This window comes from Myxine glutinosa, chromosome 6, assembly GCF_964187855.1.
Source record: "Myxine glutinosa chromosome 6, kmMyxGlut1.1, whole genome shotgun sequence".
Taxonomy (NCBI): Eukaryota; Metazoa; Chordata; class Myxini; order Myxiniformes; family Myxinidae; genus Myxine; species Myxine glutinosa.
In genome coordinates this window covers 40,326,882-40,342,693 of record NC_136266.1, presented here as the reverse complement: position 1 = coordinate 40,342,693, position 15,812 = coordinate 40,326,882, and the positions used below count along the sequence as shown (strand labels likewise).

Genomic DNA, 15,812 nt, shown 5'->3' with positions numbered 1-15,812 from the left:
CATATGTTGCAGTCAAAACAATTGTCCCACGGCACTTGTAGGAGTATGCGAAGAGATGCTGGCTTTGTTTTTCCAATGTGTTTTCAGTTTTAACCCTAGAGAGGATTCCTTGTGTGTTGTGAGATCGTATTGCTCCAGAATATTGTACATTCCACACACATATATCCTATGTTGGATTCTGGAATGCACAAACGTAGTGGCGTAGTGATGGTTTGTGGCGCTCAGGGCCAAGGTCAAATATACCGCCCCCTGCAGGTATGGACATAGTCAGAAATTCCTATTGAGGGGGCCATATTGAAGAGCTCTAAGCTTCCGCAGTGGGCTCAGCAGCTGGAAGCTGTTCAAAATGAGAATAGATTTAGTTATGATCTTTTGAGATGATTCAGCTTATTAACTGCAAAGAATGCGGAAGAATTCCTGTTTCTAAACACGCACCATGTTGAGGTGTATAGAGCAGTTTAATAGGTCCTTCCATGGCATGGTATCCCTATTACAAAATAAATAACAAAAACAATTATAAAATTGTAACAAAGCATTTATTAATACTAATAATATTACCAACAATAATAATATTAGTGCCATTTGGCTATAATAAAACGAACGTGTAATCCCCGCCCCTGGTCCAAGCAGACCTGGGCTTCGTGAAAGGTAAACTAATGCTGAAGCAGTGGAGCAGGCAGGTATGCTACAAGGCCGTTAACAAAAACTACATCAAACATGCATGCAGCAAGGTGTGGTATTTCTATGGCCTAGAGACGAGAGCTGATGAGACAGAGCAGCAGAGGAAGGAAAGGAAGTTAAAGAATTCGCTTGGCACGTGATCCTGGCCGTCGCTGATTGAGGCATACACCGTGAGATATCTAAATTTGATAGACGTAATTACATAACAAATGTCCAACAGTTACACCCCTCCATCCCTTGGGCCAATAGCATGGAGTTTACACTGTAAAGCATGGTTCTGAAAATTGCTTCTCGTGATCTCACGAGTTAGTTGTATTATAATTTATATACAATAACATTCAAATGGAGCATTAAAACGTTTTTTTGAGTGCGTCATTTGATGCCCCATCCACTTCGCGACTGGTGCGGTCGCCCGCTCTGCTCCCCCCCATCACTACACCACTGGGTGGACTGATCTGCTTTTGGCACTTATTGATCATGTGAGCTTTGCTGTGAAACTTGTCTTGTAGGTCCAGTAGAAATTGAGAAATTTAGATTGTCATTTATGCTGCCATGTTAGGATTAATGTTACCTAGCTGGAATTGTTTTTAATACACTATTTACTCCCATTCTCCAACTTGTATCCTGCAAGTGTCATCGATGAGCACCTGTTTAGACGTTTTCTTTGGAATAACAGTTTTAATAAGAGCTATATGTGTGTTTTTATAAATGCGAGCAGTTATGCTGGGGCCCAAACCCCACTTTGATTTAACCACGCATTGATCAGACATGTGACTCATGACGTCATTGTTTTTTTGTTTTTTGTTTTTTTAAAGAAAAAGTTGCTGACTGGTGCAGTGGACACATTAAGAGGGAAATAACTGAGCAATAGACCTTTTTCTTTAAAAGTGTACAGCACTAACATCTTCAAATTATTACCTTCTGCTTATAGGGAAACCAGATCTAGGAAGGTTTTTCAGTAAGTACATTTGTGGCATGATGCTTGCTTTTGTGAGTTTTTTAAAATTGATTGCGTGATCTCGACCTCATGGTGCTGCAAGCACATCGGGATTGAACATTTCTGAGCCATGGAGGAGGAGGAGGAGGTTGAGTTGTTCGGCTGAGTGAAGCTGCAATTAATTGTCATTTGATGTAACTGCTGCTCTAACCTGATTTATTGGCTTGTCTCCCAGCATTGTGATGGTTTACTACTTATGGCTGCGAAACTTGTCTTGTTGGTCAAGCCTTGCTGTTAAACTTATCTTTTATCTGATGTGATGGTATAAAAGTGAATTTTGTGGATATTTGTATACTTTTTGACTGACTGCTCTGAATACTCAGTGGTGCATCACATTTTAATTGACCTCTGTCCTGACTAGGTACAGCACAACTTAAAGGGCAGCAGAGGGAAGTTGAGGAGCAATATGAAGATGAAATGGATGATATTCGGAATGACCTTGTACAGTGCCAGCAGGAACGGAAGACGTTTTATACTCATGCAGTAAGCCTGTGCTGATCTCATCCAATCTTTGATATGAACTGCTGTGATTGAAACCCAGATGTAATGTTGTTATTGACATCGAACTATTTTTGGTAAGTATTGTTAACATTTCTGGCACATTACAGGGGGGAGAATCGGGAATGCTGTCCGATGCTAGGAGGTTGGCTGAAGAAAATGAAGTTCTCCGTGCTACACAAGCCCACTTACAAGTAGGCCAGGCATTTCATCACTACTTTCTTTGCTTACATGAGGGTGATTGCCAAGAACCATTCTTCAGCATGGTGTTCTGGTTTTGTTTGGTGGACAAATGTATAAAAGAGGCTTATTGGAGTTGAAAAACGACATCAACAATTGGTAGGGCTTACTTTTGAGATCTTACCATGTAATGGACTGGAGGGTAGGGCAAGTGTGCATAAATACAAGAAGGTAATTTCACAGGTAGGGGGGGGGATGGCATGCAAAGTAGAAAATGACAGCCTTTCACTTATGTCAATTGGCAAGTGAGTTACTAGACTAACACCTGTGACCTGCTGGTGAAGCTGGAGAGCTGACGAAGTTAACGAAGTAAGGATGAATGGTAGTAAAAGATTGAGAGGCCACATTGTAATAACAAAAATAATAATGCCTTAGCCATCGCAACTTCAAAATGCAAGGTGGATGCAGTTCTGGTTTATAGAGGAGAACAGTATTCCACTGATCTCTGCACGAATAATTATTTTTTAACAAAAAAAAAAAACTTAACATGTTGGATGTTGGTTGTTCAGAGTTTTTTTTTTTTGTTTTTTTTTTTGCCTGATTAAGCATCTTCAATCATCGGCTGATTTTTTTAATCCATCGTTTTGTATTGTATAGTTTGACGTAGATCCAGTCCTTATGGACTTCCAGTGTGAAATTACAAGTGAGAATTAGTTTTTGTTTTTGGTGCTTTTTTGGGGGTAGCGGGGAAGGGTTGCGCAAAAATATCTGCTCCAGGTCTATGTCCAGTTGCATATTGTCTCCATATCTGCAGGGAAGGATGCTGTCAGTTTACCGGGTGGAGGGGTGCAGCCTATAAGGTGATGCAATGGATTTTCCAGTGACAGACATGTCAATATATATATACAGTATATACACATACAGGATTTGTCCCAACACACTACCTTGAGAGACACTAGCTTGCAGAAGTACAGCAAGGGAGAGAATTCTATCCGAAGCAACTCACTGCTTATGAATGTACAGGTTATCTTGTAGCAAGTATGTTCCGAATTGTGGTTGGGATGCCAGACAATTATTGCATGGGCGATGTCAAATGAGACTACCCTGACCTCTTGTTTGAGATTAGGGCATCAATTTATTGCTGGATGAGCAGAAGTAGCATGTGTCCATAGTGGAATGGCTTGTGTGGGAGCCAAATTGATGGTTGTCAGGACCAGTAGCAGTGGAGAAGACTAGAAATTTCTTCACCTTGGTTGAAGGTTCATTTGTTTGTTGGAAGATCTTTTTTTTCTTTTTCAGTAAAGAGGAGTAGGATTGGTATAAGAAGAGAGGGTTGGGGACCTTGAAGTTTTCTACAAAGTTTGAGTAGAGGCTTTTCCACTGCAGCTCGATTGGAGAACGGTTATTTTCAGTGGAATGCATTGCCATGGGCACTGAGGGGCATCCAGATTTGTGGGCATGGGTACCCTGAGAGTGGACCCCAAGTGCCACATGTCCCCACCAAACTGAATTGTGCGCACCCGCACAAACCCAAAACTGAACTGTGCTTACCTGCACCTTTCCTTTAAAAAAATAAATAGTCCTGGACACCTGGTGTTCCTCCATCAAGTGCAAGTAGTTTGCCTCTCGTCAACAAGTGAGCAACTGAACGGCAGCATGCACCTGCTGATAAAGGACACTGGAGTGTTTATAATTATATACATTGCTGTTAGAAATTATTCATACCCCTTGACTTTTTCATGTTTTGTTGAGTTAAAGCTTGAATTTAAAATGGATTAAATTGAAACTTTTTGTCACTGATCGACACAAAATACCCCATAATGACAAAGTGAAACATGTTTTTAGAATTTTTAAACAAATTTATTGAAAATGATTTACAGAAATATCTAATTTACATCAGTGGTCAACCCCCTCAGTCAATACTTCGTAGAAGCGCCTTTGGCAGTGATTACAGCTTTGAGTCCTCTTGGGTATGTCTGTATCAGCTTTGCACATCTGGATTTGGGGAGTTTCTCCCATTCTTCCTTGCAGATTTGCTCAAGCTCTGTAAAGTTGGATCGGCAGTGTCGGTGAACATCAATCTTCATGTCTTTCCACAGATTCTCAATGGGATTCGAGTCTGGGTTTTGGCTGGGTCACTCTAGGATTTTCACAATCTCGTGCTTAAGCCATTCCATTGTTGTTTTGGCTGTATGCTTGGGGTCATTGTCCTGTTGGAATGTAAATATTCCCTGCAGTCGAAGGTCTTTTGTACTCTGAAGCCTACAAGGATTTGCCTATAATTGGCTCCATTCATTGTTCCCTCTATCCTTCCAAGTCTCCCAGTCCCTGCCACTGAAAAGCATCCCCACAGCTTTATGTTCCCATAATATGGAAAAAATATTCCCATAGCATGATGCGGCCACCACCATGCTTCAGGATAGGGATGGTGTTGGATGGGTGATAAGCTTTGCTCAATTTCCACCAGACGTGTGTCTTGCATTCAAGTCAAAAAGTTAAATTTTTGTTATTTTACGTCGTTACGTCTAGCTATCCATTTATGACGACGAAACGTCTTATGCCCGATGTGGAGATCGGTTTCTGAGGTTTGGGACATGGAATGTAGGGACAATGACAGGGAGATCAGGAGAAGTGGTGGAAGTATTGGTCAGAAGAAGAGTGGATATATGTTGTGTGCAGGAGACGAGATGGAAGGTAAGTGGTGTGAGAATGGTGAAGGGTAGGCAGGGACAGAAATACAAGTTTGTGTGGCAAAGGTGCCCAGAAGGTGTGAATGGTGTTGGTGTCATGTTTTCTGAGGAGTTTGTAGACAGTGTGGTGAGTGTGACGAGAGTGAGTGAAAGGTTGATGATGGTGAAAATGTTGATTGGAAAGCTCTTGGTGAACGTCATCTCGGGATATGCTCCGCAGGTTGGTCGGAGCGATGAAGAGAAGGAGAAGTTCTGGTGTGCAATAGGGAAGCTGATGGAAAACGTGAAAGATAAGGAAGTTGTTGTGGTAGGAGGAGACCTAAATGGACATGTGGGAAGGAGTATGGACGGTTTTGAGGGAGTTCATGGGCGTTACGGATATGGTGTGAGAAATGGAGAAGGTGAAAGGATTTTGGAGCTTGCTGATAGAGCTGATTTCTGGATTTGTAATACTCAGTTCCAGAAAGAGGATAATAAGCTTGTTACATACACGTCAGGTGGGTCGACGACAACCGTTGACTACCTACTGGTGCGAAGGCGACATAGGGGGCACCCTCCGGGACACAAAGGTGATCCTGGGGGAGGAGGCTGTTTCACAGCACCACTTGGTTGTTTGCGACATAAGGGTGAAAGGTGCGAGGAGAGCTCGGCGGGTGAAGTTCCAACAGAGAATGAAGGTGTGGAGGTTGAAAGATGTGACGGTGAGGGAGGCATTAAAAGAGAGGCTGAGTATGGTAGAGGATGATGTGGTTGAGCTTGAAAGTGGTTGGATGTCAATGAAATATAGTCTGTTGGGAGCCGTTGGTGAGGTATGTGGATGGAACAAAGGGTCACCATTCAGAACTATAATTAACTGTGGGATTAAAATTGGTACTTTGATGTCCAAGTGTCAAAACTCAGCATTCCCTTTGATAGATGGTAAATCTATCATTTGAATAAATGACTCATTCATTTAGATTTTTAACAGTTTCAGATTCCCAATCAGTTTCTGCCATACCTGTACAACAACAACATGCATTTTAAGGCCATTTTCCCTGCTAGAGCGGGGGTTAGCCTTGCGGTCCCCATGACGATCTTCTCCATTTTGCACTATTTTCTGCATCTCTCCTTGTTAACCCCCTTGCCCGCATTTCTTCTTCCACCATCTTTAGCCAAGTCTGTCTCGGTCTTCCCCGTCCTCTACTTCCTTCTACATTCATTTCCATCACTCTTCTCAACCAGTCACTTTCATCCTTCCTCAACACATGACCAAACCATCTCAACCTGTTCCTCTTCACAGCATCAATCACGGGCTCTATTCCCATCATCTTTCGCAATTCATCATTTGTCTTCCTCTCTCTCAACGATACTCCGCACATCCACCGAACCATTCGCATTTCCACTCTTTCCAGCCTTCGTTGCTGCTCTACGTTCATTACCCATGTCTCGCTCCCATAAATCATAACACTTCTCACACATGCAGCATACACCTTTCCCTTCAGCTTCAACGACACTCCCCTCCTCATCAGCACGCCACTCAGTTCCCGAAACTTCTTCCATGCACATCTCACTCAAGCAACCGTTGCCAAGTCTGATCCACCTTCTCCATTCAGCATGTCTCCAAGGTAACAAAATGTTTTCACAACTTGCAGCTTCACGCCGTCTCCAAGATCCAACTCAACATTTCCACCATCTGCAGCTCCCTCTGTGCACACCTTACATTTGAATGTAGCTGCCACACTGGTTACTGACCCTCTCAGACCACTGCATTTTTGATGAACCCACTCAGCGCACATTGTACATTGAATGGAGTTCACTCCGACACCCTTCCTGCACACAGCACATGGCCACTTCCCAGTTCTTTCCACCTCACCACATGCTTTACCACTTGCCATCACCTTCGTTTTTCCGATATTCACCTTCAGACCTTTTGTCTCCATACATTCCTTCCACTTGTTCATCTTCTCCTTCAGTCCATCCATACTTTCTGCAATCAACACCAGATCATCTGCATACAACAACTCCCACGGTAAACCCTCCTTTACGTTCCGAGCCAGCACCTCCATCACAGCTACAAATAGTAGTGGACTTAGTACCGACCCCTGATGCACTCCCACCTTCACCTCAAACTCACCACTGTTCCCGTACTTAGTCCTTACAGCTGTGAGCGCTCTTTTGTACATTGCCATCACTACTCTGATCAACCATTCCTCCACTCCTAACTTCCTCAATGCCCATGTCAATACTTCGCGTGGAACCCTATCAAATGCTTTCTCCAGATCAACAAACCCAAGAAACAACTTCTTCCTCTTCTCCATGTACTTCTCCTGCAACTGCCTCACAATAAAGAGCGCGTCTGTCGTTCCTCTTCCTGGCATAAATCCAAACTGCATTTCGTTGATCTTCACCTTCTTCCTTATCCTCCTCTCCAACATCCTTTCCAATACCTTCATTCCATGCTCCAATAACTTTATCGCTTGATACGAGCCACACTCCAGAGGGTCACCTTTCCCCTTGTATAGAGGGACGAGGGTACTCGGTTCCCAATCCACTGGAATGCGGCCTTCTTTCACCACCAGATTACAGATCTCTGTCATTCTCTTCACACCCCAACTTCCCGCTGCCTTCAACATATCTCCCACAACTCCCGTCGGCCCTCCCGCTTTTCTACTCTTCATTGCTTTTATCGCTTCCTCAACTTCCTTCTCAGTTATCTTCTCTGCTGGTCCTAAAACTGGGTTACTCTCTGTTGCCATCCCATTCATTCTCTGTATTCAACAGCATTTCCATATATCTTTTCCATCTTCCTTTAATTCCATCTGGGTTCACAACGATTTGTCCCACTTCATCCTTCAAGCAGCTCACCCCCATCACATCACACCTCTCTTTCGCTATCTGCTTTGCAATCCTGAATACCGCTCTCTGACCCTCTTCCAAATCCCAGCGTTCTCCGAACATTTTCCTACATGCCTCCTGTGCCTTTGCTCCCTCTTTCTTTGTAGCCTTCTTGGCTGCCTTATAACTTTCATGCTCTGCCTTTTCTGCTCCCGTACCCTTCGCCTTCTGCCACTCCTTGAACTTCTTCCTCTTCTCGTCAATCCTCTTTCCAACTTCGTCATCCCACCACCATGTTTCCGAGTGCCTCGGTGGTCCTATTGTCCATCCACATACCTCACCAACGGCTCCCAACAGACTATCTTTCATTGACATCCAACCACTTTCAAGCTCAACCACATCATCCTCTTCTATACTCAGCCTCTTGTTACGTGCTCCTCCCCAACCCCCGGTCAAGGTGTACCTCCGAGCCCCGAGAGGAGTCACGGCAGAGAAATGTGTTATTCTGTGTCAAAGATCAATGGTGAAACCACACCAATTGTTACCAACAAACAAATATTGTATTAAGGTCACACAAGAATAACAACACAAAAACAATAGTAATCAATTGGACAACAAATAGTATATCATTCCTATGATGGTACCATCAGGTTCGTACAATATAACTCACTGTGCTCCAAGTGAGCGAAAAGAAGAAGATTCCCAATGTCTCGATTCCCGGCTTCAAGCCAAAGTTGATTCCGGCTTCAAGCCAAAGTCGATCCGCTCCAGCAATCGTCCGTACGATGTCGTATCGAGACCAGAATCCCGTTGGGTTGACAGTCACAGTCACGCGGCCAAAGCTGCGCAAAGGCGCCCTCAAGGCGACTGGGAAATCCAAAGGCCCCCTCCAGGCGACTGGGAAATCACACCCCCGGGTATGGACGCTTCACGGCTCAGTCGGCGAACCGCAAATTAACCTTCAAAATCCACGTTATACACACTCACACCAGATAAACGTCTGAATGCGGTGAAAACGGCTGAAGGGAAGCAAAGAAACCTTGCGCGACGCGCAAAGCACGCGAGTCAAAATGACCGACGGCCCGTACTCGAGACGTAATGGCCCGACGATGATTCTCTTCGGAATCGACCGCAAAACCTGACACCCAGGTTGATCTGTCACAGCGATAACAACTCTGTCGCAGGAATCCCTTTCCCGGGAAACCAAAAGTTCATTCGTGACTCTCGTTCATCAACGTTCGCTCCAAACCTCCAAGTAGCTCGGCTCCTTCTTGTCCGACTCACTCGCTCCGCCTGCTTTTCCTCCTCTTCCTCTTCGTCGTCGTCCGGTTAATGTTTCATTTAAAACATTAACTTTTTTTCATTTTGCAAATAGTAATCTATTTTTCTTTAAACGACAACAATAATAGTACATGGAATCAAAAATGTTTACAGTGGATGAAAACCACAAAAACGGAAGTGACGAATCCGTAACGCTCTCTTTTAATGCCCCCCTTACTGTCACCTCTTTCAACCTCCACACCTTCATTCTCGGTTGGTACTTCACCTGCTGAGCTCTCCTCGCACCTTTCACCCTTGTGTCGCAGACAATCAAGTGGTGCTGTGAAACAGCCTCCTCCCCCGGGATCACCTTTGTGTCCCGGAGGTGCCCCCTATCTCGCCTACGCACCATCAGGTAGGCAATGGTTGTCGTCGACCCACCTGACGTGTATGTAACATGCTTATTATCCTCTTTCTGGAACTGAGTATTACAAATCAGCTCCATCAGCAAACTCCAAAATCCTTTCACCTTCTCCATTTCTCACACCATATCCGTAACCCCCATGAACCCCCTCAAAACCATCCATACTCCTTCCCACATGTCGATTTAGGTCTCCTCCTACCACAACAACTTCCTCATCTTTCACGTTTTCCATCAGCTTCTCTATCGCACACCAGAACTTGTCCTTCTCTTCATCGCTCCGACCAACCTGCGGAGCATATCCCGAGATGATGTTCACCAAGAGCTTTCCAATTATCATTTTCACCATCATCAACCTATCACTCACTCTAGTCACACTCACCACACTGTCTACAAACTCCTCAGAAAACAGGACACCAACACCATTCACGCCCTCCGGGCACCCTTGCCACACAAACTTGTATTTCTGTCCCTGCCTACCCTTCACCATTCTCACACCACTTCCCTTCCATCTCGTCTCTTGCACACAACATATGTCCACTCTTCTTCTGATCAATACTTCCACCACTTCTCCTGATCTCCCTGTCATTGTCCCTACATTCCATGTCCCAAACCTCAGAAACCGATCTCCACTTTGGGCTGTACCCTGCTCATTTGTAATTGTCAGTGTTCTCTTTTTGAGGCAATGTTTTTATGGCCGGATGCCCTTCCTGACGCCAACCCTCTTATAGTACATGGTGTTGTGTCATTGTAGTGCAAAATTTGCTACACTAGTGGAACCAATGTTTTTTGGAATCCTTATACCCTAGGCAACAAGACCTGAGTTGGTTCCATTTTTTTCAATGGCGTCTTTGGCGGCCATTTTGACTTTCAAAATGGCCGCCATTTTTTGCAATTTTGTATGTATCTTTTCACATAAACCACTTTGATTAACCATTTTTTCTGGCATGTTTGTCATTCCTTGTACAGAAAATCCACCAGAACACTTATATCCAGTTAACAGACGTTTTTTGAGAAATATCTTTGGCTAACAACTTGTTTTGAGCATAATCTAGTCGGTTGTAGCTGAAGAAGTATATGCACAAATTTTCTAGAGACGCCAAGTACAGGAAGAAATCTGGCTGCTTCAGTGAACGTGTGAAGTTAATCAGCGCCAACACTTGCCTCATGTACATTCGTGCCCATTGATACATTGGGACTTTACTGTGGCTTCTGTCAAAATCACTCGGCTGCTTTTCCAAGTTTAGATGTTCAATCTCCATTAGAAGTTGGTGATGGGCTTCCTGAATGCCTACCTCTTTCTTGTTTGCTTCTATCAAGTTATCCATACAGGCAGATAGAGCTTCTACAACTGCAGGCTTCTCTTTCAGAAATTCTGCAAGCCAGAGATCAAAGAATACCTCTAATGTGAGCTCATGAGCTTGAACAGCACGATTGTGGTGATTCCCATTGAGTATCTGATTTACTGTCACAGTGCTGTACAGATCCTTGCTCCAAGCTTCATCAAGCCCGCTGTGCTCAACAGTCCTCCCAAGGCACCTTAGTGCACACAAGACAGTGTGGAAACCACCAGGGCATACCATCCATTTCCCAGCATATTGGTCATGAAGATATTCTAACTTTAGGGCCCTCTTGTAAAGATCCATGTCAAATGTAACTAAGATCGTTCCAGTGTTTTCTGGACACACAACACTATTGACGTACGAAAGCTTCTCAAGAACTGTCACCAGTGTTGTCCACTCATGAGCTGGTGCCTTAATGATAGGCATTTTGTGATCTTGATCAAGGTTGGGTGTCTTGTTCTCTTCTGGAGTGCACACACGAGAATTGTATGCTGACCAAACTGGTATACCGTCTGATGTCTCTACATGGTGCCTCTGTGAATACCGTGAAAGTAGCCATGCAAAGTCTTGCTGTGTTGCATTAACAACGTTATCTTGATACTGACCAAGTTTAAAGTTTTCATAGCGTGGACTTCTACTTGGCTTGGGGTTACCAGTAATTGTACAGTCAGACATTTCAGTCACAGTTGGCAGGATGTTCTCAAGTTTTGTTGATGTGTTGTCATGCAGCTTCAGTGGTTCAGCTACAGTCTCGTATTCTGATACATCTGGGGGAACTTGTTGATAGACAGCAAGAGCAGTCCCATGGAATGTGTTCCGTCCATCAGCTGTGTCTACCTTGGCATCTATGTTATCAGCTGAGCATCTGATTGGCAGATTTTTCAACAGTCCTGGAGGCATGTAAACGCCATTGAATTCATTCATATTCTCTTGGACTGTGGTGGCAATCTTTTAAGTGATCTCCTTTACACGTTGATATGAAACACCACGCCACTCTGGTACAACATGTCTATGTCTCTGCGACTGCGGTGTGCATGATGGCTATGGAGTGAAAGTCCAGCCCCTAATGGCGTTTCAGTTGTGAACCTGAAGGTTGAAGTTGAGGACTTTGGCTGATATTGCACCTGCCGATCAGATTTGAACTCCTGGATGATGTGCTGTCCAATAAGTGCACATGTTCCATTTATCTTTTCATTGTGTGATTGTGTTTTGGTGGTGGTTGCTCCCTGGAAATTTGAAATTGCACATTTGAAATTGGCATGAGCAACGTCAACCGAAGGTTCAGGAGTTCTCTCTTGGCAGAATACACAAAGTTCGTAACTTGTGCATTGCTTCTTAGAAGGCGGCTCTTCAAACGATGACATTATGCGGCGGTGAAGCTGAAATCCAACTTGTCTATGAATACCTGTAAGATAAAAAAGAATAAAGCAAATGTTCATATTTCCTTCATTATTGTAATTATAGTTATCTATGTGTAGTTTAAGACTAGAAATTAGAATACATACAAAATTGCAAAAAACGGCGGCCATTTTGAAATTCAAAATGGCCGCCGAAGACGCCATTGAAAAAAATGGAACCAACTCAGGTCTTGTTGCCAAGGGTATATAGATGCAAAAAAACATTGGTTCCACTAGTGTAGCAAATTTTGCACTTACATATAATAATTCTACATAACACCATGTACTATTAGTCGCCTCTTACGACACGCAGGGATACGGTGTACCTATTCTAAACCAGGGTACACACCCTGGTTATGTATGAATATATGGTCACCTGTCACCCTGGTCACCTATACCAGTTAATAGATTTTGTTGATGTTGCAAAAAATTGTTGCATATCTGTTGTCCATGTAAAGAAAAATACATCAACATCTTAAGCTCTGAATCATTGAAATCCCCCAGATCCCAACATCCCAAATCTGTAAAACTTAATTGTCTTGTGTACAGCAACAGGTAATACAATAAAGGAAGCCCTTTTTCCCCTCCTTTATTCCTGTCTTCCAAACATCTGTATAGTCAAATCGGCAGGAGCTGGAGTCTCGGCTGCATGAAGCAGATGAAGCACGACGTGCTGCAGAATTGTCTCGCAATGAGGCAGCGCAAGATGGTGAACGCCTGAAAGCTATCCGGCAGCGCGACGAGGCAACATTAGCTGTACTGCGCCAAGAGGTCGCTACGTTGAATAACCGCATTCGATCACTCAGACAAGGGCAAGGGAAGATGCAGATGGGCACAAAAATGAATGAAGAACCACCTAGTGATAAAAGAGGCAGAGATTTGAGAGATGATCAGAAGTTTCTTGGGGTAACGGAAAAGCTACGAAGGAAACTGGCTGAGACTGAGGGTAAGTTGTCAATGTTACAGCAGCGTGCTCACATGTGGGAGCGACTGTATGTTCAAGCTAGAGAAGAAGGGACTGTTGTCAAAGGTGACAACGGAGAACGACAGGTGGTAACGAACAACACCCGGGGCTTCAGAGGTTCTCGGCGCAGAAAAGATTCTGGTGTGACTAGCGACAAAAACGAAGGAAAGCAGAAGTTTTTGCAAACATATAGTCCACTTGTCACAGAATCTCTTCAATCAGGAAGTGGGGTGGAGAGGAATGATCATTCGAAATATATTGTGAAGGGGAAAAGTGGCCATATCCATCAATCACGCCATCGTCCTGGGACACGGGCCCAAGGTGCAAGAGATGTTCGGAACTATGCTGCTTGGCATCAACAACGGGCTGAGAGGACATCAAATGATGGATTCGTTGGGGAAAAGCGATACCAAAAGCAACGTTTGCAGCAAAAAACAGTGAGTGTTCCATCTTTTGAGAAACCAAAAAAAAAAAAATCCTTGTTTTTTGAGCAAAATCATTATCGTTCTCGTAGCAATCTTAATTATTTCATTGGACCTTTGTAATGTTTTTGTTTAATTATATGCCTACATTTCCTGTCTCCCTTCTCTTGCTTCTGTTGTATGATAGTCTTGTTCAACAGTCACCGAGTGTGCTCACCTTGAAGCACTCCTACCTGTCAGTTCCGGTCAGTTCCAACAGCTGTTGCGTGATTACGTCGGCCGTCTTGCTGGACTAAAGTTCCCCCATTGGCCGCGCCTTGATGGCTTTGTGCGCCCTTTCTTCGGAGCCGACGGTGTCTTTGCACATGACCGTACTTCATTCCGCCGCTTTGTTGACAAGGTGCAGAGCTGTCGTATTGTACATTTCGCAGGACCTGAGTTACCTCTGAAGTCTGAAGCCAGCCATGATCTGTGACAATATTGTTTAATGCTGTGACTAAGATGTCTGTTTTCTAAAAGGTTGTGGCCATGAGTTGTCTGTTGTGTTCCTCCTTCAGGTGGAAGATTTTCTCGAGGATGAGCTTGGGTTAGAGGAGCCAAAGAAGGGTGAAGATCTGGACGATTTTATTTTGCGACGACTACCAGGTCACCGACATACTTCCAGGTACATAGATTTAAAGGTCTACAGAATGAGAAATTACATTTTATTTTTATATGATCATGTTGATTTGTAATTAATAAACAAAGAACTGAAAGTGTTTTTTAATTATAATAATTTTTTGAGTTGTTAAAGCTTTTTTTTTTAAGCCAACCTGGCTAAAAAAGAAATCCAATACTCTCCCTAAAAAAATCCAGAAAACCTCCGTGGTCAGTGCATACTTGTGACGTAATCACCAGTACAATTTTCTTAGCATGCCAAGAATCCACACAATTCGCTTCAGACCCGTCAGAAAATGAATTCGACGAATACTTTTCTGATCAAGAATCCTCAGATTACGACGATAATCAAAAGCATGATGTAGAAGGTGCTGTCAGACCTTGTATGTATGAACCCGAGGTGGAAATTTGGGATGACATCGTTCATGAAATACCTGGTGTTCATAACAATCGGCATGACGATGAAGAAAGACTCGGCAATAACAACTGGTAAGTGGTAAATCATAGAGCTAGAACATGTGGAGTTTAGTGGTATTTTGATGTAATGCTTTTCTGTAATTATTGTTCTCATGAGGAATGTGCTCATTGAAAAGCAAAGGGGTATACAATATTGTTGACACCAACTGGTGGCTTATTATAAATCATACTGGATGGGACTATCCACACAATGTGCATGCAGTGAGTGAGTGATGTACAACATGTGAATGAGCACTGATTGAACATAACTGTAAACAGCCGGGGCAACATTATGCTACTTACCCTCTGTTTCTAGTGCTTTCCGGAAGCTCTTCTGTCCTTTTCTTCTTCTTCATTAGATTAGAATGATCTCTAATTTTGGTTGACACTTTCAATTGCTTTCATTCGTTTTTAGTCAATGGCGTGATTACGGTGCTATGTTTAAAAAGTATGTAGGCAGCACCTGTAAACAAATGCAGAAGTAAAAGTGTTTTGAAGAAGATGTAGCGGGTCACGTGATATATGGTGTAATCCCATCGCCATTTTGGGGGAAGGGGGGCCATCGAGAGTACAAAGGCCCCAAAAAACACTAAAATCTTCATATCAAAATATTGTCACGTTCCTGGTAATTAAAATCTTTCCAAGGAACGAATAGCCAAACAAGCTGTTACTCCAATGCGTTCAGTTCAATGATGGCGGTATTCGTTACACGCGAGGAAAAAGGGGGGGGGGGGAGAAGGGGGTGACGAACTTACCTGGCGTCTTCACACCTGTATAAATTAACTCAAACCAACACAAAATGAAAATGTCCAAAAATACCGGCTTTATTGAAGAATGCCGGTAACAAAATAAAACACGGTAACACTAAAATTCCTATATGGAGTGCTCCCACATACAGAATCAAATACAGACAATGGGAAATATAACGGTAAAAGAAAAACGTGTTATTTAATTGTACTTAGCTCAACTCGACCGGTGCGTCTCGTCAGGACTCGTCCAGGCCCCGAGCGCACAGTCTGGACGCGGCTCCAT

At 43.5% G+C, this 15,812-nt stretch overlaps 1 protein-coding gene across 8 annotated transcripts in view; it reads left to right on the top strand.

Annotated features, from left to right (window-relative positions):
- LOC137429706 (cell cycle progression protein 1) overlaps window positions 1–15,812 on the top strand; it is a 90,065-nt gene that overhangs the window by 61,598 nt on the left and 12,655 nt on the right. For 4 of the 8 annotated variants that reach the window (XM_068119873.2, XM_068119875.2, XM_078779773.1 and 1 more), the window contains 5 exons: window positions 2,040–2,161; window positions 2,287–2,370; window positions 12,900–13,682; window positions 13,855–14,067; window positions 14,225–14,331. In XM_068119873.2, the coding sequence (XP_067975974.2) occupies window positions 2,040–2,161; window positions 2,287–2,370; window positions 12,900–13,682; window positions 13,855–14,067; window positions 14,225–14,331 (1,309 nt within the window). The remainder of the gene's footprint in view (window positions 1–2,039; window positions 2,162–2,286; window positions 2,371–12,899; window positions 13,683–13,854; window positions 14,068–14,224; window positions 14,332–15,812) is intronic. The other 4 variants (XM_078779771.1, XM_078779775.1, XM_068119874.2 and 1 more) reach the window with 1 other exon arrangement.